At 38.2% G+C, this 23,899-nt stretch overlaps 2 protein-coding genes across 2 annotated transcripts in view; both read left to right on the top strand.

Annotated features, from left to right (window-relative positions):
* The first annotated feature begins 633 nt into the window (after window positions 1-633).
* LOC119832551 (transmembrane channel-like protein 5) lies at window positions 634-12,893 on the top strand. Its single transcript, XM_038356215.1, has 15 exons — window positions 634-829; window positions 1,382-1,514; window positions 3,778-3,937; window positions 4,344-4,491; window positions 4,881-5,123; window positions 5,620-5,768; window positions 6,087-6,237; window positions 6,540-6,778; window positions 7,435-7,549; window positions 8,356-8,465; window positions 8,890-9,082; window positions 9,204-9,298; window positions 10,069-10,227; window positions 10,768-10,901; window positions 11,288-12,893. Exons 2-15 carry the CDS (start codon window positions 1,391-1,393, stop codon window positions 11,527-11,529), a joined length of 2,262 nt encoding a protein of 753 aa, XP_038212143.1. The 5' UTR covers window positions 634-829; window positions 1,382-1,390; the 3' UTR covers window positions 11,530-12,893.
* Window positions 12,894-13,780: 887 nt separating this feature from the next.
* Window positions 13,781-23,899, top strand: part of LOC119832416 (dynein heavy chain 3, axonemal) — a 50,171-nt gene continuing 40,052 nt past the window's right edge. Inside the window, 18 exon segments of the mRNA XM_038356088.1 lie at window positions 13,781-13,958; window positions 14,811-14,924; window positions 15,201-15,398; window positions 15,542-15,683; window positions 15,974-16,112; window positions 16,681-16,856; window positions 17,078-17,281; window positions 17,678-17,914; window positions 18,406-18,493; window positions 19,044-19,251; window positions 19,827-20,041; window positions 20,397-20,587; window positions 20,939-21,123; window positions 21,262-21,524; window positions 21,791-21,948; window positions 22,304-22,496; window positions 22,987-23,213; window positions 23,484-23,661. Coding sequence (XP_038212016.1) covers window positions 13,781-13,958; window positions 14,811-14,924; window positions 15,201-15,398; window positions 15,542-15,683; window positions 15,974-16,112; window positions 16,681-16,856; window positions 17,078-17,281; window positions 17,678-17,914; window positions 18,406-18,493; window positions 19,044-19,251; window positions 19,827-20,041; window positions 20,397-20,587; window positions 20,939-21,123; window positions 21,262-21,524; window positions 21,791-21,948; window positions 22,304-22,496; window positions 22,987-23,213; window positions 23,484-23,661 — 3,294 coding nt within the window.

The raw sequence follows: 23,899 nt of genomic DNA, 5'->3' as shown, positions 1-23,899 counted from the left end.
ACCGTGTAAATATTATCACAACTAGTACTTGTTCGGAGGCATTCGAAAGCCTCTCTTCACAATCTGAAATCTGAATCTGACAGACAAACAATCTGATGACCTCTCTGCACAACGAAATTACCGTTAGTACATTTTTTTATGTCATAGCGGGTAACCGAGTTGGTTGTTCGCCTGATGATAAGTGATTACCACTACCCATTAACATTCATAGAGGCATTACCTCTGTGAATGTTACGCAAAACGCATGTACGCGCACGCTTTTAAGGGGTAAGAGATAAGGAAATATAAATAATATGTGGATTTTAAATGTTTTTTTTAGGACGTAACTAATAACTGTTCTATCGAAAAAACTCAATCCTCCACTATTGCTTCAGTGTATCCTTTAAGATAATATTTACATACTTCTTAATCTATGAATAATATGAATAACATACCAGACATTACTCCTAAGAGCTTTAAGTAAGATTCGTAACTAACTTGCAAAAAACAGACGAAAGAGTTTGAGACGATTTAATGAAACTTTCACTTTAAAATAATATCCTGATACTTAAAACCGTCTGTAAATTTCACCGGCATCACGTACCCGTTCTGTCAAAACTCAAATGTCATATTCGGATAATTGACAAATGACAACAAATAAACATTCTATTGAATTTTGTTATTGTTTAAAAACTAATTATGTTGTATATATTATCTCGAGAAATTATGATTGCTGATTAATTTATATGTATTCAGTTATATGGAAATGGTATCTTATCATACACAATCGGTGTCTACTCATTGATAGAATTCACTAAACTAAACATCACATAGGCAATTCTTGGAAAGAGTACGTAAGATTTCTTTAAATTATAATTTATAGCCTATATTAATATAATATATGACCTATGCTTGTCTTCCCTTGTTCATACGATTTATTCATCCTGAAAAAAAAAAAAAAACGTTTGACCGTCTTTATTTTCTTAATTTAAAGTAGCAAAACCTTATAACTGTCCCTGCCTTATTAACAATATATTATCGTTCTATTTTTAATAACTATGTGTGTATGTAAATCATTTAGTAATAATAGCCTATAAAGGCTCAAAGTTAGGTTTAAATAAATTTAAATACAACTATTAACCTACTGACTGACAGTATTCTTTATTTTTATTTATTTGATTGTATAATTTTCTATTGTTATTGATTAAAAATTTATCATCCTTCTGTATGTTAATGTAAGTTTTTTCAGTTTTTTTTTGTTAATTCTTAAAAATCTTGTGTCACAATGTTAGTTACAATACTATTCTAAAGTTTCTGGATTGATTTCCATGAATTTTTGTGTACATATAGAGTAGATCTTAGTCAGCCTATTCTTAACTAGTTAAAAAAAAACTTTTTGCAGGTTTTAAACATGGAAGATGAAATAGAAGATATAGAATTGCGGCCAGCTAGTGTACGACGCAATGTCACCATCAGGAATAATGTGGCGAGGCAGGTGGCTATCAACTTCATGCCTTCACGCCAAGCTCCCTATAGTAAGTTTAAAAACACATTTAATTAGATTAAGATTATAATTTGAACAGAATCACAATCAATTCTAAATTAAATGTGCCATGAATTTTCAAGAACTTACAATCTCATAATTAGTTCATCCGTTTGAATTTGGAACCTATAATAATGTGAACATATAAGCACATGGTTGTTGTGTTTATCACAAATAGATTAAAGTGTTTGTTTGTTTGGACATTGTAATGACAGAAAGTGTGAACATGTAAATTGCCATTTGCCCAGTACTATAACTATCTTGTCCTCATGAAAGCTTACAGAAGTAGCTCTGTCTTCCTCTTATTCAAGTCTAAACCACTTAACTCATTTAGATTAAATTTGGGCAGAGATTGTTTGATACTTGAGAAATGATTTATGGATATATGGAGGATAATTTTAATCTGGAAATCCAATGGGATTGGGAAGTAGAGGGTAAACCCCCAGAATTTTCTATCATTCACTGTGTAATTTTTGTTTTATTTTTGTGGATAAGGACGAATCATTGTTTCTTTGTCTCTTTTATTTTATTTCTTATATTTTTATGTCATACCGGGCAACTGAGCTAGTGGTTTGCCTGATGGTAAGCGATCACTATCGTCCAAAAACATTCACAAAGGTAGTGCCTCTACGACTGTGCTGCCCGCTTTTATGGGTAAGGGATAAGGAAAGAATTTTCGACTAGAAAGAAGGATGGGACTGGGAAAGGTGAGGAAAAGGAAACGGACCTCCGGCCCCCTGACTCACCGTACGACAATTAGTGGCATGCCACTATTTCACGCCGGTTTTCTTTTCGAGGTTTTCGCTTACCAACACATTTGGACATTCCATTTTTATCTAAATACTAGCTGCGCTCCGCGTTTTCACCCGCGTATGTCCGTATCCCGTAGGAATATCGGGAAAAAAAGTTGCTTATGTGATATTCCAGTTGTCCAGCTGCTTACGTACCTAATTTCATTGCAATCGGTTCAGCAATTTTTGCGTGAAAGAGCAACGAACACACACACATCCTTACAAACTTTCGCATTTATAATATTAGTACATAGGAAGGATAGCCAGTAGGAAGTAGGATATTAGAATTAATAACTCGAAGCTGATTGACTGACTGACACAATGTTCTACCCATAGCTCAAGCAATAAAATAGGGGATGAAAGTTTGTATCATGAAAATTTATTAGGACCGCGCGGGCGAAGCTGCAGGCAACAGCTAGTATATGTATGTTTATGGAAAATTATGCTTACCACTTACCAGAATTATACGAGCTGTGACCCGCGGTTGAAACCGCTTAAGTCCGTGTCCCGTAGGAATATCGGTATAAAAAGTGCCTATGTGTTATTTCAGTTGTAGATATCTACGAAGCAAAACAGTATTATTACTCACCAATAGATATCAGGAAAAAAAACACGAATAAAACACGAATATGACATTTTCTAAAAAAAATTCCTAGCTAGATCGATTTATCGCCCCCGAAATCCCCTAGATACTAAATTTCATGAAAATCGTTGGAGCCGATTCCGAGATTACAATTATATATATATATATATATATATATATATATACAAGAATTGCTCGTTTAAAGGTATAAGATATACACAAAGTACTGATGCTATAATATTAGTACAAAAACTTGCAACTGTCTTTTGTATCCTTTTTACATAAATGTCGTATAAGCAACATTTGGCGATTTACATAAATGTAATATAAGTTATCAAACATAAAACACACCATCAGTGTACAGATGTTTAACAAGATTTAATTTTCAAACGTTTAAATGCACTCAGTAGAATTTATGATAACAAGCGCTAATTAACTTAAAAGGTCTCATGAATCACTTTCATCATTCACCGTTTCTCGTCCGAACATTCTCGATGTTGTGCTTTCGTTTAAAATGATACTTCAAGATACGGTAGAAGATGATAATTTAGGTATTTTGAATATAATTTGTACTAAAGAACGTAATCATAAAGTAATCGTTGTATGATAAAAGTTATAACAATAATAGGCATTAAAAGATGATTGCAGAACAATTTTTGTTTAATTTAATCTATGATGCTTTTCAGAAGTGTTTATAATATCTCGATCAATCTCGGAAAGCTTTTTAGGGATATTTTAAACGTATTTAGTGAATACTGCAAAGTGAACATTACAAAAACAACAGTGTCTTATTCTAATTGTTTTCACATTCGTTTATTATGCTGCGTGAATGTCAATGGATACTTTATTTAATTACATTTAGTATTTAATTATTTTTCCAGATACGCTCCGGTTGAGGCGCGTCAACAGTGAAAACAATGCGCTCTTGGATGCCGTCTCAGACGCTCCGGATCCTGATAAGCAAGTGGACATTATTGTCAGGGAGATGGAGCAGCATCTCCACCTCATGGAAGACAACCCTGTTTCTGAAGAACTAAGGAGGTAGTTATTTACACGTATCTATAATTCAACCATTTCCAGATGATTTTGTATGAATTTATACTTTATTTTTTCTTGTTGTATGTTTTTTTGCTGAAAATATGGATAACTGGCGTCTACTGTACAATATCTAAACAATGTTTAGAAAACCTAGGACATTCAGGCGTCCATGAATTACGTTAGGTGTTTAAGGGTAGAGCGGGTGTCGAGTCAAATCGCATCTAATCATCTAATTAAATCGCAGTGAAGGGGGGTCTCGGCAAATATCACGCAATTTTTTTTCTACTTGGAACAATAACAGAAATTGTTGTCGTTAAAAAAAAATACCATATCGTTATAGCTCACAAGTTTTGCTGAACGATTTTCAGCCTTAGGGGTAGTAATGATAAAGTTGATTTTATCGTTTCAGGGAGGCCCTCCGAGATCTACCACAAGGTCTAACGATGAAGAGGAGCGTGCGCGCCAAATTGTCCGCGTCTGTCAGCCTGCGATCCAAGAGACGTCCCATTTCTGTGTTCAAGAGATTTAAATATAGGCTCAGTTTTACTTGGAAGCGGGTATTACAAGCTTAAAAATTTGATTTTCTGTTTTCTTATATTGTATGGATAATAATGTGTATGTGCGTGTGTGTCTGTGTGTGTGTAAAGTCCTGTGTTCCCAAGTGGGCCATGGGCATGATATACATCTGTTTCAATCAGCATCACCTTGCATTTGAAACCAATGCCTATTGATATTTTCTTGGTATCTGGATGAAAAATCTGTAAATTCGGATAATGTATTTATAAAAGTTAATTCTAATTATTGTATTGTATATTGTATTGTAATTATTGTATTTAATAATTTTAGTATACTTTTTTTAAACTAAAATTAATTTCAGCACTAGTATAATTTTAGTTGCCCATGTGTATGTCTATGTCTATGTCTAAACACAAGTCTTTCTTTACAGATGCGAGAAAGTTTCCGAGACCTAATTTTCTCCATAGAGCTATGGTACGAGCCCATTCGCAACATCGAGGGCCACCTGGGATCCGCAGTGGGCTCATACTTCCACCTGCTGCGGTGGCTCTTCGGTCTCGATTTGCTGCTGAGCGTATTCCTGGTTTCCTTTGTGGTGGTGCCCCAGGTGCTGCATGATGGTGGGAGGAATACCACAGGAAGTTGGGGTTTTTTGGACTTTATTAGTGGCAGGGTAAGTCTGATTGTGCTATGGCAAGAATTGTCATTATTCCTTAGTTCCGATTGTTTTTGGATTTGGGCTTGGACTCGGGCTGCGTGTTCCTGGTGAATTTTTGTGGGGCCGAAATGTTGTACACTGCAGGAATGAAGGAACAATTCTTACGGATTTTCCAAAGAAAAAACATGTGGTGGTTTAATGAGAATTTGTTTTGTTTATCTTATAGTTGGATTTAAAATACACCAGTATTCGCCATAACGTCGAATTGCTTGTGATTCTGTTGTAAAAATCTTTTTTTTTTATGTAAAAGCAAGCAACTGAGCTGGTGCTGCGCCTGATGGTGAGCAATTGCTACCGCCCATAAATTAATTACTTAACCGATTGCAATGAAATTTGGTAGGTACATAGCTAGACAACTGGAATAACATATAGGCAACTTTTTATTCCGGTATTCCTACGGGATACGGAACCGCGGGGCGTAGCTAGATAAATGGTTGTGCAATTGTTCCAGGGTGCTCTAGAAGATTCCCCCCTATTCTACGGTCACTATCACGACGGTGCGATCACGACATCTGTACCGCTCACCTACAACATGCCGTTTGCCTACTTCTTCACCATGCTCTGCCTGTATCTCATGTTCTTCGGCGTCCTTTGCTACAGGTATACTCGTCATGTTTGCGTTTTTTTTATGTCATAGCGGGCAACTGAGCTCGTGGTTCGCCTGAAGATAAGTGATCACCACTGCCTTTGAACATTCGCAGAGATAGTGCCGCTGCGTATGCGCTTTTAAGGGATAAGGGAAAAGGAAAGGTTTAAGTGTTGTATTTTTTTGCTACTGAATTTTATTTGAAAAACTCTTTTAGCTTTCACTGAGCTACATCATCCCAAAATGACATAGGTTTTCTAATTATCCCCACTCGACCCGGTCGGAATCGGGTTGAGTGGCTAGTCTATAGATAAAAATATGGAAATTTCCAGAACGGCGTACTCGTACCGGCGCAACTTCATCGGGGCGGGCGGCGCGCTGCCGCACGTGTTCGCCAGCAAGATCTTCTGCGGCTGGGACTGCGGCATCGTGTCGCCGGCCGCCGCCGCGCTCACCGCCGCCAGCATATATAACGAGCTTAAGGTACACAAGCTTTTGTGACATTATAAACATACTTAATACATCATCTTTACATTATTAATATATATATATTTAAGTTTCCTGTACAATTTTTTGTTAAAGAGTAATAAATAAAATAAATACTTACATACAAATCTTTCCTCTTTAGAATATTGGTAAATATAAATTTACATAAACCGCAAACACTTTCACATACAGATCAATAAAAGTACAAAATACTTATGATATTAGGGTAGATATAAAAAAATGATAAAAAATGAAGTCTGAAACTCTACTCTGATATACTTTCCACTGCTTTTCTTCAGGAATTGCTTCACGAGCAGAACAAAGTGCGCAAGAACGTATCGCTCTTCACCAAAGTGCTGCAGCAATCGGTCAACGTGCTGGTGTGGGGCGTGGTGCTGGCAGCGATCGGTGGGATGCAGTACGGGATCTGGGGCCTGCTGGGTTTGAACATGCTCACCCCGTACTGGGAGGTCTGCGTGTCGCTGGTTGTCACCGTTGCGCTGGCGGTGTGCCCGCTGCTGTTCAATTTTATTGTTAGGTGAGGGTAGTTTATATAGGTATTTTTTTTTAGTAGAAGGAAATGGATGCGGATGGCGAAGAACAGGAAAGAATGGCGTGCTCATGAAGAGGCCTATACTCAACTCTGGGTTAAACCGGGCTGAGAAAGAAGAAAAGAGGGTAGTTTGTTTTTTTTTTTAATAATTGTATTTATTGAGCAGTTTATATAAATGTTACTTGTAGTGGATGTCAATCTAGTGTCAATTTGTTTATTTGTCCATAAGAGGAGCGCTGCACTATACTATAACAACAAAGTTGGTACATATCAAATTTGGGATGAAATTGATAGGAGTGGTTGCCATTGAGAGGTTGAATTTAGTGACGTTTTAAAGGGATTCAGGGGGTCAGCAGCAAAGCATTAAAAATTATGAGTTGATGAGGTGTGATATAAAGTATTTTTTATCGTCAAATCTGCGACACGTGTAGGAAATCCTACTGTAATTTTTTTTCTTTGTTACTTGATAACTCCATAACATCCAAATTTTTAACGGATTGACGTGCATCTTTTTGTGGTTAATGTTGTTAATTGATCTCATTTTTAAATTTAGTACATATTTTTTGTAGAAAAAAATTATTTCTAAACGTTACAATTATCATATAAATGAAGAATATTAAATTTGTTTTTTTTTAACACAGGTTGGAGTTCTACGCTCCGCGTACGGGCACGTACGTGACGTTGGCGCGCACGTGGCTACTCGATATCACTACGTTAGCGTTAGTGTTTGTTTACTGGGCTACGAGTGGCTCGCAGGTGAGGGTAGTTTGTGTTTAGGTTATAGGTAGTAGTATTAGGTAGGCTGTAGTGTATAATTCAATTAAGATAAGTATTTTCTTATGTGTTTGATATGACGCGAGTATTATACGTTTAGAACGTATTGTGGGAGTCGAGCACGCTTCGGCACGAATTGGGCCAGCTCGCACCGGGGAAGTACCACACCCCCACAGAAAACCGGCATGAAATAGTGGCATGCCACTGTGTTTCGTACGGTGAGTGGGGGAGCCGGAGGCCTATTTCCTTTTCCTCACCCGTCCCAGTCCATTCCTTCTTTCCTGTCATGAATTCGTTCCTTTTCCCTTACCCACTATAAGCGGGCAGCGCATTCGCAGAGGCACTACCTTTGCGAATGTTCATGGGCGGTGGTAATCGTTTACCATCAGGCGAACCACCAGCTCAGTTGCCCGCTATGACATTAAAAAAAAAGGACGTTTCTAAACATTTGATATTTTTATTAAGTTTCAAAGTGACCCAAATATTTTGTGAGATATGATTATAGCCGATATATTAAATCAAACAAGATATATCGCGGCGATGTCTCTACATAAGATATCTTATGTATAAAAATTGCATTCAGACAAAAGGTTCATTCTAACTAGTCCAAAGAAGTATTCAAAGGTAAGAACAATATGAAGGCGGGCGAAGCCGCGGACGGGAAGCTAGTTATAAATAAATGCTTATAGAATTTGAGAAAAAGAAGCCAGTAACATCCTCCTAATGACAATGGGATTCAGTATCCTAAAAAAAATTAAGACATCAATTAACATTTTAATGATTTCCAGTGCTGGGAAACATCGCTGGGCCAGGCCGCATACCGTCTGGTGTTGTTGGACACTCTGGTGTCTTTGTTGTTATTACCAGCTGTCGAGTTCCTCAGGATGCTGCTGTTTAAGTGAGTATCGTAACGAATTTAAGATAGAATGTTGTTTAATCAATGTTTTGGTGGGGAGGGGGGGGATGTAGGGGGGAATTAGTACGTACGTATGCACGTACTCATAACAATTCAATAAAATTTCCATTATATTGCCTACGCTTAGTATCTGTTACCCTTTTTTAGGCTCAAAAAAGCCTATTTTACACGCTTTTTATTAGCTTCACCTGTATGTTTGTATGTTTGTTTGTAACCGACTTCTTTGGGCGCGATTTTGACCCACTTTAAACGGCCAGATTTCGTTCAAACTTTGTAGATTTATTGAGGACCGATGACAATACACAAATTTGATAAAATTATTTCATTTTTCAATTTGCAAAATATTTTTGTTAAAGCGTGTTTTTTAGTTTTTTTAAACTATTATTTATTATTATTATAATTGCAGGTTCAATATAACGGAGACCGGTCCAGAGTTCAACATTGCTTACAATTCATTGACTTTAATATACAACCAGGCGTTATTGTGGCTGGGCATGCTATTCTCGCCTCTATTGGTAGTGGCCGTAACGATCAAGTTCCTATTGCTCTTTTATGTGAAGAGGGTGTGTGCTCTGCGAGCGTGTTTACCAGCGAGGAAGGTGAAATGACCTTTATTATGTTTGCAGTAGAGTTTTATTTTGTCTGATATTTGAATATTCGAGAATTGTGGCCCTTTCGTTTTATTTTACCCAGATTCGTGTGCTATTTATTTGTCTGCAGGTGTGGCGTGCGGCGCAAACACAAACGGCTCTATACCTTTTGGTTACTCTATCGCTCTTCACTACAATATTTGGTATTGGCGTTTTGTTCCTTGGGTAAATATTAATATTTAAATAACACTAGTTTTTGTATGTGGTAGTCGAGCACGCTTCGGCACGAATTGGGCCAGCTCGCACCGGGGAAGTACAACACCCCCACAGAAGACCGGCGTGAAATAGCATTCTGCTGTGTTTCGTTCGGTGAGTGGGGGAGCCGGAGGTTCATATCGTTTTCCTTACCCTCCCCAGTCCTTTCCTTTATTCCTATCGCCAATCCTTTCTTAATCCCTTCCCAAAAAGTCGGCAATCCATTTGTAGAGGCGTAAGGTCTGCAATGGACCTTAGCCTCTCCAAATGTTCATAGTCGCTGGTAGGCGACCCACCAGCTCCATTGCCGACTGTAATATTAAAAAAAAGTTATAAAAACAAAATTAAACTGTTAAGGAGGCCTTCGCTTCTCTAATTGTAACTGATCTGTCGAAAGTTCGAGAAAGCGGGAATAATTGAGATATTCGGGTTTATATATATTTTTCTTTATGGCCGGTATTTTAAGGTGAACAAGCTAGAATTTTTTAATAGAGATATTTTTCGTCAGAGGGCTGAGACTAAATTGTTATATATTTTTTAATCTTAATAGACATAAATTGTTACGTTGTTTGTCCGCGATGGACTCCTAAAATACTCGACCGATTTTAATATTTCAATTAAGGCAAATAACTATCCAGGCGGAGCCGGGGCGTGCAGCTAGAATTTGAAAATTTTCCGCAATATTATCGTATATTTTTTCTACTCTTCAAATATCCAAAATCTTGCCAAATAACTTGTAGCACATCGTCCCACTCCTGCGGTCCGTTCCAGCAGTACGCCACCGTGCTGTCGCTGGTTGGCGAGGGTCTGCTCGGTCTATCGGAAAGGCCGGCCCTGGCGAGGGTGCTGGCGTTCATTGTGAGACCTGGAGTGATAGGGTTCCTGTTTGTGGCGCTCTGGTGGGTATCAGTCGTCAAGTGTATCGTGCTTGATATATCATTTTTAACATATTTAGAATTATATTCAGGTAATAGTAATATAAGTGGCAGTAAATTTATTGTATGTGTTAATGAAAAGGAGTCTATTGAGACAGTTTTTTTAAACACGAAATTATATATTATTAAATGATGCCTCTTTATATTATCGAAGATAATTAATTTTTATCAAATCTATCTATTCTGTCTAGAAAATAGTCATAAACCACTTATAACTCGAGAACCATTTAATGGATTTGATGATGTTTCATTTGTTGGATTACTTGCATTGATTAGAATAACTTATCTTAGATAATAATGGTCCAGTCAAAATCCATAGAATAAATTTTGTATTGTTTTTTTCCACTGCGGAAATTTGTGGCATTTCAAAAAGAGCACATTGCAGTCTAAAAAAACACTCAACTTTTAAGGCAAAGGCGGGATGATTGACTATCCCTTTGAAAAATTTGAAAAGCAAACAATAAAAATAGGCCAGCAGTTAGTAATAAAGTGTTGGCATCTCAGCGTGTGCGTGTACTACATGCGGGCGCGCTCGCTGGCGCAGCGCTCCATGGCGGCGCTGCTGCGGCGCATGCTGGTGCTGCAGGCCAAGGACAAGGACTTCCTGCTCACCGCCATCGCCAAGGTCTCCAACGGAGGTCAGTGTTGGTGCTCGCCGATACTATGCGGCCTTGGCCCTGGCCCCTACGCTAGCAGGGTGCCACGTGTTGGTAGAATTGTCGGCTGCGCATTCTTAATATTTTGTCTATTTTGTTGTATTGCCTTTTTATTAATTGGTATTTTTTGGATGTTGATGTAAAAAAATGGTAATTTCTTTCGTTCATATCGTATTGTTTTAAACATGAAAAATGTATATATCATTTCATACAAAGTTATAAATTTCCCTCTTTTTTATGGAAAACTTTATTATCTCAGTTGAATAAAAATAACCTGTGGTCTAGGTGATATTAAAAAACTAGCTGTAACTTCGTAAGTCCATTTAAATTAATCTGCAAGCATAGTACAGAAAGTCTCATTCCCCCAGAATGGCTCTACAGCCCAAAAGTGGAGGAGAACGCTGATAGCCACACGTGGCGCTACTTGCACGAGGTACGGAAACCGTCCAACGCGGGATACCACCTCGACCTCGACAGACCAAAGGCCAGACCGACGTCCGGCAGACCCAAGTCTGACAGACCGAAGTCAGACGGCGACACAGACAGCTCGTTCAGCTGGCAAGGCTCCAGCAATTACCTGAACGACCTGGAAGCGAGAAAGATGATTTGACAGGTATTATATTGTGGTTTCTAAACGGGATGTATTCGTCACAACGTATTTGAGGGTAGTTTTTCGTATGAATGTTCGTCTATCATACTAGACAGTTAGTCATTTATATTGTAAGTTTGTGTACGGCCGGAAATATAAGTCCGACAAGTTGTAATCTAAAATTAAATAAATATGGAGTTGTCTAATAAAAAGGTTTTACTGTGTATTTTTGAGGGCAATATTTTATCATTTAACTTTAAAGTATCTAAAAAAATAGAGGCTTTCTTGAGATTACGATATTTTGGGGCACAGTAAATGTGAAATCTACTCAAAGTAGACTTAAATCCTTCACAAACATTGAGATACTGATATAAAATATACAACAATAAATAGATAAAAATATGGTATCTTAAGAGAAAGGTAAAAAGCGGTATTTTATGTAATAATATTTTCTTGAGAGTTGCTCAAATAAGTGGCCAAGATGTACGAACCGAAAAATCCTGCCCAATCAAAAGAGCCAATATCCTATCTATCTAAAAAAAAAAACTCGACCAACATTCACATTATGTTAAATTTTGGATGTATTTTCTACGATCTATGATTTTACGGTGTATTTTCTAAATTCTAATACGTAAATTTTCTACTTTAATATTGAAGCTAAACATCGCAATATTTAGGTATTCACATGATGTATTTTATGATGGTTGTAATAATTGCGAAGATGTGATATGAAAGGTGCCAAAATACGGAGGGAGTTCATGTAATGTGATCATTGAAGATATTTGTCTTCAATTATTTTGTATCTTTATTGTATCTAAGATGTATTTATGGAGGAGATAAGAAGTATTTTAATGGAGTTGTTACATATCGCGGGAAGTTTAACCATTCATTTGTTTGTATTTATAAACTATATTAAAGATGTAATAACTTTTTTTTTGTGAATTATACTAAAACTGATTTATATGTGAAACGTATTGCATAATGCTAATGAAACATATTCAAAATTTAAGCAGTCAAGTTTACTTGCTAGAGAGAATGACTAATCTATCTTTTATTGCGATTTTATAAGGACTAAATTTATATATGTACATATATTCAGTATATATACTTACTGTACATGTGTGTTTTCATAATAATAGGGATAAAAGCAATATGTCCTAATATTTATTTCTATTAAAAACTGCCATTTTGGTCTTCCGAAACAAAGCATAATGATATAACCTGTTGTAACCTAACCAGTATTATTATATTTTTGTGTATTATAAAATAAGAAATATAATATCAAATTACTATGAATTTTTGTCAATTGTGAGCATAATAAAAAAATGCATTTTCATCAATATTGGTGTATTTATGACAATAATATTTTTTATACAATAAACGAGACATTAAAAAAATGTTTTTATTTATCCCTGAAATGTGTCTATTTAGTTTAATATATTAAAAGAATGTTTACAAATTAGTTGAGCAAAAGCTCAAAGGTCCATAACACTATCTACCTGTAAGGTCCCTGATAGCCAATCTAACAGCCAATCTAACAGTTTTACTTGGCATATATTTTCATACCTTGTATAAATTTATTATATTGAATTAAAGAATATTGACGAAGTAACATATATGCAAAACTAAAGGGAATACTAAGCATTTGTTTATTTATTTATTTTTTAAATAGGTAGACAATAGTTTGTTTATGAATTTATATATCTAAAGAATTATTATATCCTTCTTTATCATTTTATTGATAATGGCTGGTATGAGATATTATTATTTTGTTCCTAAGCAACAGGTATATTTCCATGGTTGCTATAGTAACCAGATTAGTTTATTTCGGACGTGGAGTCCGAAGTAAATATTGTTGTATCCAAAAATGTTTCTAACAAAGTAAAACAGTTAATTGGTGTGAGTTTAGTGTATAATTAAATAATTATCAATAAAACATTATGCTTAAATTAAATTAATTTACTAGATCCGATGAACTATATACGTATCCCATATTATATTTATGAATATTTTTCGTTACCTATTAAAGTTTCTTTGAATTTCTACAAATATTTAATGATCAAAACAATCTAAATCGGTCCAGCTAATATCGAGGTTAAGCATAATTTTTTAGTTATTAATGGGCTAAATATACCTAATTATTAAAATATTTATATAATTTATGAGGAAATTCGTATAAAACAAGTACACATTTAATAACAAAATTTTTATTTACGTCCACTCTCGTTAAATATACTTTTTATATGACTTAGTACTTATAAAACAATAAACGATGGCGAGCGGCGATCGCAAGAGACCGCCGCCCGTAGGCCCCAAATGCCCTTCCCGGTTCGTCCCCGGGCCGCCCCGGAAACAGCCCAATTTGCCATGGATGCCCCGGGCGGGGTACAGCCACGAATTAGACAGGGACAGTGAATTGTTGCGGTCAGCGAAGAATTATTATCCTGAAGGTAAAATTTAATTAATGAAAATTACCTATTTGTTAAATATTTTAAAATTACCATATCCTTGTCCTTTTCTAATAAGCAACACTCATATCCACAATTGAGAAAGTCTTGCTGACGGCGCACTTGCTTTCTGCAAGTCATTGCGTCTGCTCGTTTGTTTACCAGTTATATTAATAATAAATATAGTAAAAAGAAAAATTTCAAGAGCCAATGATAGAAACAACTAAGTTGTTTCACTTGCTCTTATATAGAATATACTTAATCCTTATAAGGATAATAAGAGAAACTCATGAAATTATTGTGTTATCATCGATCCTCGATAAAATATTGTTAAAATTTTAAATTAAATATGTCCGTTTGAATTGGGTTAAAATCGAGTCTAAGGAAGTCGGCTACATTCACACTCACCGAACGAAACATAGATTTCTGCTGTGTTTCGTTCGGTGAGTGGGGGAGCCGGAGGCCCATATCCTTTTCCTTACCCTTCCCAGTCCTTTCCTTTATTCCTCTCGCCAATCCTTAATCCCTTCCCAAAAAGTCGGCAATCCATTTCTAGAGGCGTAAGGTCTGCAATAGACTTTATGCCTCTATAAATGTTCATGGGCGGTGGTAGCGCATCAGGCGACCTACCAGCCCCATTGCCGACTGTGATATAAGAAAAAAACATACAAGCATTTAAGCATACAAATATACAGATGAAACTTATAAAAGCGTGTCCAAAATATATACATGCCAGTACACCACGCCACGCCACACCACGCCATACCACACCATACCACATCACGCCACGCCATGCCATACCACACCTTTTTCTTTCCTGATATATTACACATATGTATGTCTGTACTGCTACAGGTGAAAGTGAAGGCGGTTGCAGCGAGTTCCCACCGCTGATGATGCGCAAATCGTGGACTCGCGGCGTCCCCTATCGCGATGGCTTCGACCACGCCAAGCCCGCTGACTCCATTGGTCAGTTGTTTAATATACACTTATATGCAGTTACATTTTGCATGGTTACTTCTGTGCGCTTACAAAAGCTCGTATTGGCTTGGTGTATCGGTAAATTTCCAGGATGGTATAGCTTTCCTACATGAGCTGATTACCAGATATGACTACTACTTTAAATTATGACCTACAACAATATTTAATAGTAAATATTCTATTATTTCTTGCCATTGATTCCATTTTATTTCTTGCGAAATGGTTTCCAACAACTCCGTAATGATTCAATTATCTTTTTATCAGGTAACTGCTACACTAGAGCGACCAAAACTATGAGAACGATAAACATGCCTCCAAAGCGTCGTCCACCCCCGCAGTTATATGGCCCCCTGGGGCCTAACGGGGAGCTGCAGTTCCCGCCGTTGAAGACTTGGGACGAGAGGGAGAAGGAACGACTTGAGGCAATAAAGAAGGAAAAGGAGAAAAATAAGTTGCAAAAAGGTATACATAAGTCGGTGAGAAAAAAAAGTAGTAAAATGTAACTTTCTTTTTGTTACCATAGAAAGGTAGAAGATCAAATGAAATATGTAGGCAATTATTATTTTTTGAGCTATCACAGATTAAAAAAATCTTAAAACGTACAGGCTTGGTGCGACTGGAAGATTTGGTTTCTGGCGCGTATGATAGACGCAAAGCGGCGGAGGCAGAAGCGAAGAGAAAGAGAATTGAGAAGAAAAAAAGAGAGAAGGAAGCGGCGGAGATTGCTGCTAAGGAAGCATTGAAAAAGTATTATTTTTTATATTATGTTTAGTTTCATATTTGTAATAGATATAAAAACGACTTCTACTAGTTATGTAATAATCCATAGTATACATATTGTCACGCTAAGGCTGCACTATGGCGAAACCGCAGTAGGTTTTAACCGAATAATCTTCTGAATAAAGGAAACTAATATAAGCGGCCGCACTGGCGGACCGCGACTGATTTTAAATGAATGATGGCACATAGTTTAGTTCAGTGCTTGAGTGTCTGTATTTAAGGCAATGTTTTCTAACGTTTTTGGTATAATTTCACAGACATTTGGCAAAACTTGAGTTTGAGTTGCCGAGAGACCCTGATGATCAGAAGTGCGAATTGATCAGGATCACTGAAGAGGAGTACTACAGATATATTCATCCCAAGGAACTGGAAAGGATCAATTATTATTTGACTACGGTAAATGATTGATATTATACGATACGACTAAGTCTTTTAAATATGCGTCTTAAATTTTGAGAAATAATTTTATAGCTTAAGAAAGTTCTTTTCATACTCCAGTCTTCTTGAATCTTTTGCATTGTTCCGATTTATCAGACTAATTAGATTTGTACGCATGAATACAAAAATTTATTTGCTCTTGCTTCAAACATCTATATATATATATATCACAATTGCAAACGTTTTATAATTGTGGGAAACAATGGTCGCTTCCAGATGTATATCTTACTGCATGGAGCAAAAAGTTTCTTCTCCTTTTTAGAAAATTGCGTCAACGGAAGAATAATAAATTTTCCACACTTATAGTGTATATATAGGAGTGCAGAATGCTATTTTTTTTAATAATGCATATAAATACATTAATTTAATCGAGCAGTACACAGACTATGCATAATACACCCACGCGTAGATAGTCTTTTCTTAAAGTTTATAGTTGAATTCACAGAAAAGAACAGACAAACAAACACAACACACAAACCACAATGCGCTCACTAGCAAGATATTATTGCGTGATGTTCGTTTCCAGTCACTAGCCGGGGCGCACATCCCGGAGTTCCCGGAGCACCTGTACCAGCGCGCCAAGAGCCGCGTGGACGGGCAGACGGCGGCCATCCGGCGCCGCCTGCTCAGCCTCACGTACCAGGCCTGCGTGAGGCAGAGCGCCGCCGAGATACGAGAGTTCTTCCTGCAGGCCATGAGGAGGTGAGACTACTGGATCTGCTAGCTTTTTGCCCACGGATTTGCTCGTGTAGTCACTTATTGAAAATTTTATAGAAATGAGATTAATTAAAGTGGCCTGTGGCACTCTCTAGTTAGGATACTATCGCGAGTCACAAAAATTATATCGTGAAACTATTCTGTTACGACGGCAAAGATGCCTTATAGGCAAAAATTTATAATACGTAAAAAACGTGTCTCCGCAGGTGCTTGCTGAGCTACATCCTGGAGGAGCCAGAGGAGCGGCGGCGCCTGCGCATCTCGGCGCTGCCGGCGGCGTGGCCCGCGCTGGCGGTGCGCGCGCCCGTGCCCTGGCACGCGGCCGCCGTGCGCGCCCGCCACGCGCTCGCCTACCGCTACTGCGAGGGGAACCCCGTGCTCGCCGAGCTGCGCCGGATCTGGTGGGACAGGTGCGTCACACCGATACCGAGTGAAGGAGGAGTCCAACAGAATAATTATTAATTACATTTATCAGAAAAGTAGAAATGAATTTCATGTGCAGAACGATGGTGATAGGACCTTATGGTCAATGAAATACGAGCTATTGTTGTCTAACTTGAGATAAAATAGCATATATTTGAAATTAACTCGGTACATAATGGTTCTTAAAAGCAACAAGTGTCAAAAGACTGTGTCAACATATTTAAAATTAAACACTAGTCTTCTTGAGGATAAGAAAATAATTATTATATTTTGCACCTTTAAAATTCTACAGACTCATATTTATCTTACTTGCTACGGATATTCCTACTGCAATCATATCTCCACATAGAATAAGTATTAAGAACTCATCTCAATGTTCACAGATACCAAAACATGTACATATGCGACATGAACAAGATGCAGGAGGGTCTCCCCTTCCCGCAGTACCCCAGCGAGTTCACGGAACGGCTCAACAAATTGTGCGCTCAGACCAGAGCCGAGTTGGTGGACAACTGGCTCATAGATGTCGCCGACACCATGATCAAGATGAGGCACCACTGGAGTGGCTACGTGGCCAAGAGGAAGAAGGCCTCCACGTTCCAGGTGGAGGAGTTTTTTGGGTCAGTCTACTATGAATTTTCCTTGGGATTTGAAAGACTTAGGGCACTTAGAAAAAGTTGTTTTAAATCATATTTCTTTCACTTAATTTAATTATCTTTAATGTAAAATTTTACCTGTCAATTTTAAAATCTCTATACACATACATATAAAAGAAAGTGAAAGAATTATAACTGAAGGACGGATGAACCGATTTGACTGAGAATTTTTACAGAGGCAGCTTAGAACCAAGAGACGGACATAGGAAAGTTTTTATCAAGGAAATCCCGGGAATAGGAACGTACGAGGAAAACCCCGGGTCTACCTTTCATCGCGGGTACGGGCGGAAACCTATTAATCATAATAAAAGAATTTAAAAAAAAAAACGAATGGAATAATTTGTTCCTTATTTATTTTTAAGAATCTCTTATAATTAACATTATTAAATAAGTGTTTATTTAATATGTAATGTTATAAGACAATATTTTTGATACCAATTGTTTGCATACTACAGTTGCATCCACGGGCTGATGTCAAAGCAAGTGCGCGATCTCGTGGAGAGAAGTGTCTTTCATTTCGCGGAGTATTTTTCGTATTATTGGGTAAGTAATATTAACGAATTATAACATTGGAGTTAACATAATAAAAAGCAGTGGTGGCTCAGTGGTGAGAACCTCGGACTTCGAAATCGATAAGTTGGGGTTCGGGATCGGGCGAGCGTGCAGGAAATAAATTGAGTTTTCAATTTATCTGCGTCATGTGACATCTGCCAACCCGCACTTGTCCAGAGTGGTGGATTATGGCCTGAACCCTCATAGGAGGCCTGTGTCCCAGCAGTGGGAATATATATATATATATATATATATATATATATATATATATATATAACACTTATGTTTCATTTCAGATATAGGATAGCAAGTAGCACAGACTGCGTAATAGCAGCAAAATTAATCTATATAATATGACGTCATATTATATAGATTAATTTTGTTAAGTTAAATAAAAAAAATTGTTGAGTATGCAAGAAGTACTTTTACATTCACATTATTTTTATGAATAACCAATTTAACCAATACCTTGTAGTATGTGAAATATTGCTATTCTGATCTCTTGTATTACCCCAGCCTCATCGTCGTATTCCATCCGCAGGAAGGCAACAAGTACGCGGGCGAGTACAAAGACTACACGTACATAAAGCAGCCGCTGCTCCGCATCAAGGTGGTGGGGCAGGCGGGCTCCACACAGCTGGCCTTCGAGCCCACGCTGGACCACATGCGCTCGCTCATCGTCAAGTGGATCCACACCATCATCAACGTGAACATGCAGCTGCCGAGCGTCGATAGTATCATGTATCCAGGTGGGGGTTGATTTATGAAGAAAGGAAATTGATAAAGTGTCAATTTCTGGTATATTTCATAGAGATAGTTGATGTTATAACTATAAAACGCAACTCAAAACAATTCTTTTGATTAGCTTCTTTCATTTTTGCTTTGTGTTGAGATGCTATATTACCACTTAAAAGTTATCTCCTTTAAATTTTGTCTGATTTCATTTCTAAAGTTACAACGAAAATGGCACTTTTGTGATTCTAAAGTCTTCTTTAATATAATTTTGTAAGTGTCTTCAATGGTTTTGTGAAAACGCAGCATAAAAAAGAAAATCGAGAACTTTAACATATTTTATACTACCTTTACGAACCTGCTCAGCTCGAATGGATTAGCTTAGATTTTGGATCTTCTTTTATATTATTTAAACTAGCTGTTCGTCCCGGCTTCGCCCGTGGTATATATATAGCCTACGTCACTTAGTGAAGTTGCAGCTTAGTCTCAGTCTAGTGTGCAAAAGTACAAAAGATTCCTCACAACATTAGTGTACACGAGTAGTGTGTATGTGTATGTGTATGTGTGTGTGTGTGATGTGCGGGCGCGGCAGGTGCGGCGCGGCCCAAGCCGTACCTGATGTCGGTGTACCCGGACGAGCCGTACATGGCGGAGGTGGTGGCGCAGTGCGCGCGCCACTTCGCGCTCAACAAGCCCGGCCCGATCAGCTTCCTCGCCCGCTACGAGGAGTACTTCTACCTGCTGGATGGGACCGCTCACGAGGACCTCCTCAAGTTCTTCGCTCTGGACCCCCCGCCCTATTTGAAGGTTTGATTCAGTTTTTGATCGCATAGCATTTTTCCTATAAACTGAAAAATTGTTGATTTAACCTTTTACTAGAATTTTTGAAACTCGATAGTTACTGTAAGTTACCTAGTTCTTACAGTACATTTAAACATAATTAAAATAGTGAGGAATTCCAAAAGCAATATAAAGAAAAAAAATCTCAGGATTAACATAAAGGTTCTCTCTTGTTGTGGGTAAATAAAAAACAATTCAAATCGATCATATTAATAATTGAAAGGAATAATGACAATTAAATTTGAATTACGCCAAGTCTTTGTTATAACACTTCAAACTCATTCTTCAGCAAACCAACCAATAATGTATACAAAACTTCCAGGATTTCTCAGCCCAAATACGCCAGTACGAGGTCCTCCGCGACGAGATCCTCTTCCTTCGCCGGGACATTCCGCTAAACATGGTGATGCTGGACTGTGGACCGATCAACGACGTCATCTGGAACGTGGTCAACGGCTTGCGGCAGTATATCGTGGATCACTTCATCTTGCTGAACAGGAAATGGAATAGATCGTGAGTGGTTTGAGATTCAGTTTGGTTGTTTATGAAGTTTTGTTAAATTTCCAATTAACAACTTAATGGATACTATGTCTTAATTGCATAGAAAAAAATTTCAACTTTTTTTTATATTTTATTTATGGTCATGCAGCCGACTAACTAACTAACTAACCGATGATGATGATGACGTATAATTTAAACCAATACTCTTTTTAAAAATAAACATATATGTACAACAGAGACAGTACACACTAGTTTGAAGGTCAGGGTCTGCATCATTCCATTCTACTTCGTGAGATAAACAAACATTACTATTATCACATAATACACGTGTTTCCAATAAAGCAACGAATAGATCTCGCACAGGATATGCAACGTGTACGAGGAAATGGCGGGCCGCGCGTCCGAGAGCCCGGAGAGCACGGCGCAGCTGGTGGAGCTGCTGGCCTACATCCTGGAGTGCCGGGACTGCTCGCTGTTCGAGCTGCGCGAGAAGTCGCGCACCACGGCCGAGTACGTGCTCTTCCTCATGGAGCACGCGCATCTCTCCTGTGAGTCGGATTTGTGCTCCACTTACTTACAAATATATTATTTTCACAGTTTGTACTATTTACATTCTTCAAGGTAGTTCCTCAAATTATTTGTCTAAAATGGCTTGGAATACTCGAACAATTACTTATAATCTACAGTTGAGGATATCAATTTAAACACGCGCGTGTTCCTCTGGCCCCTCGACATGGAGGATACAATAGACCTGACGCTGAAGACACTCAACACCAAGAAGACCATGGCGGAGGACAAGCTGAGGAGCAGGAAGGCGATCTTCGAGGAGAAACTAAAGCGGCACGAGAAGGAGCTGGAGCTGTTCCGGAGGTTCGACCCGCCGCTGCTTAACCTGGATCTATTGAGAGAAGTGGTGGGGAAGGTGGACGAAATATTCAATAATTTGATGGTGAGTTTTAGAAGATGGTGATGTATCTTTATGATTTATGATGATGTGATTCAATGAGTGCTACTAAGGAAGTAAATTGTGATTTTCAAAGGTATAGTTTTAGAAATGTGTGTATCAAATCATTTTTAACGATGCTTAGTTGAATTTTGCTGAAAAAATAAAAAGGACTTTAAAAAGAATTGCATTTTTTATAACGTTTGTTTGCTTTTGAATCCTAATATCACCATTGCCATCTGACAACTGAATTCACATATTTATCCGAACAGGATGACAAGCACGAAGCGGAAGACATAATCAACGAGGAGACGCTGCTGGACCAGGAGGTGTCGGTGTACTTCAGCCTGCAGACCATGCTCGCCGGCGTCGAGCCCTTCCACAAGCTGTGGCACACCGCCTTCGACTTCTACGACGGTTATGAGAAATGGTGCGTGCTTGTTTATGGGCTAGACGTACACGTGTGTTCGGTGGCTTTTGATTAATATTGCCTTTTTTTGTAATTGTTTAGATATTAGAAAAAAAGGAAGATCTTTAAGAATGTTCAAATCAAAAATTTGATTGACTTTTGTAATGGTATAATTTTTAAAACGCCCACAAGTAAAGGAAATAAATTATAATTACGGTTATTTTTTCAATTTTGTGGTGATGTTTATTGAGTCACAAAAATTTTATCGATTCTGATATTGCAATGACTCTGCCGTTCAAAGTGGTAGACCGACTTCAAAAAAAGGAGAGGCGTCTCGTTTCGTCAAGTACGTTGTTCCATAACTGTACGTGTTCAGGTACCACGGGCCGTTCCTCGGCCTGGACGCGGAGCAGATCTCGGAGGACGTGGAGGCGTGGTGGAAGCTGCTGTACAAACTCGGCAAGCAGCTGTTCGAGTTCCCCGGCGCCAAGCGGATCGCGGACATGGTGCGCAACAAGCTGGAGAAGTTCAAGGTGCTGATGCCGGTGCTCTGCGCTATTTGTAACAAGGTAATGTAACAAGTGTTATATTTTTCTTATCTAAAATTGTTTATCCATACACACATATATATAAATAAATAAAATTGAATGGTGTGTTTCTTATATTGTAATAACCGTTTTAACTTCATGTATATACAGTACATGCACAAAAATTTCATTTATGCATATAAAATTCTCGTGTCACAATGTCGGTTACAATACTCCTCCGAAACGGTTGTATCGATTCTGATGAAATTTTGGGTACATATCGGGTAGGCCTGAGAATCGGCCAACATTTATGTTTGATAAGAGTAAGGCACAGCAGCGTTTATCGGGTCAGCTAGAGTTTTATATTTTCGGTCTATGCAGATACAAACTCCGTGCAATCATCGAGACAATAATTCCACGAGTTTATATAATTGTACTGATAAGAATGGGTAGGATGTAATACTCCGAGAAAGTGAGCCAATGGAGTTGATCCCACCATATGACTGAGGGTGAGGGTGCTCGTCACCGGCAGGGCATGCGCGAGCGGCACTGGGCCAAGATCAGCGCGCTGGTGGGCGCGGAGGTGCGGCACGGCGCGGGCGCCACGCTGGCCGACATGGTGGAGCAGGGCGTGCACGTGTTCGCGCCGCAGCTCGAGGAGATCGAGCAGTACGCGGCCAAGGAGCACGGGCTCGAGCGCGCGCTCGCCAAGATGTGCGACGAGTGGCTCGGCGTCAAGTTCGAGGTCGTGCCCTACAGGTGCTCCTTGCTCCTAGCGATGTCGACTTCCACATTCGGATACCGTTATAAAACGAATGTGTTGAGATAAGACGAAATACAGGATGACATGTTTTTTTGTAAATCTGTAAAATGGACGGGTATAATATATGAATCTATTAAAATGCCCAATTTAAAGTTGATTAATGTTCACTTGTGGTTGACGGCACTAAATATAACTGTTGTATAAATTTATAAGGCTTCAACTAATCCCAACGTAACCGATACTAAGTGACTTAAAACGAAAACCAGGGACACCGGCGTAGGCATCCTAACGGGTCTGGACGACATCCAGCAGCAGCTGGATGACCATATCCTCAAGTCGCAGACGATGCGCGGCTCGCCCTACGTGAAGGCGTTCGAGGCAGACATGGTCGCCTGGGAGGAGAAACTCATCAGCATGCAGGATATACTGGATCAGTGGCTTCAGGTGACATAACAGCTTACAGATGATGAAATGTTAATTTTATAATTGGTAGTATTTTAGATACAGTCCAGAAAAACTTTGGGTCGTTCGTAATTTCATTAGTAAAACAGTTTTTTGTTATGCAAACTTTATATAAAGACATCATATAAATTTTACTTATATAATACCTTTAAACGAGCAATTCTTGTATATACCTAGTCTTGCCATAAATATTGTAATAAAGAAAAAAGAAAATTGTTAA

The sequence above is a fragment of the Zerene cesonia genome, chromosome 15 (genome assembly GCF_012273895.1).
Source record: "Zerene cesonia ecotype Mississippi chromosome 15, Zerene_cesonia_1.1, whole genome shotgun sequence".
NCBI lineage: Eukaryota > Metazoa > Arthropoda > Insecta > Lepidoptera > Pieridae > Zerene > Zerene cesonia.
Note: the sequence above shows the minus strand (reverse complement) of the source record. Positions and strands in the feature narration are given on the sequence as shown.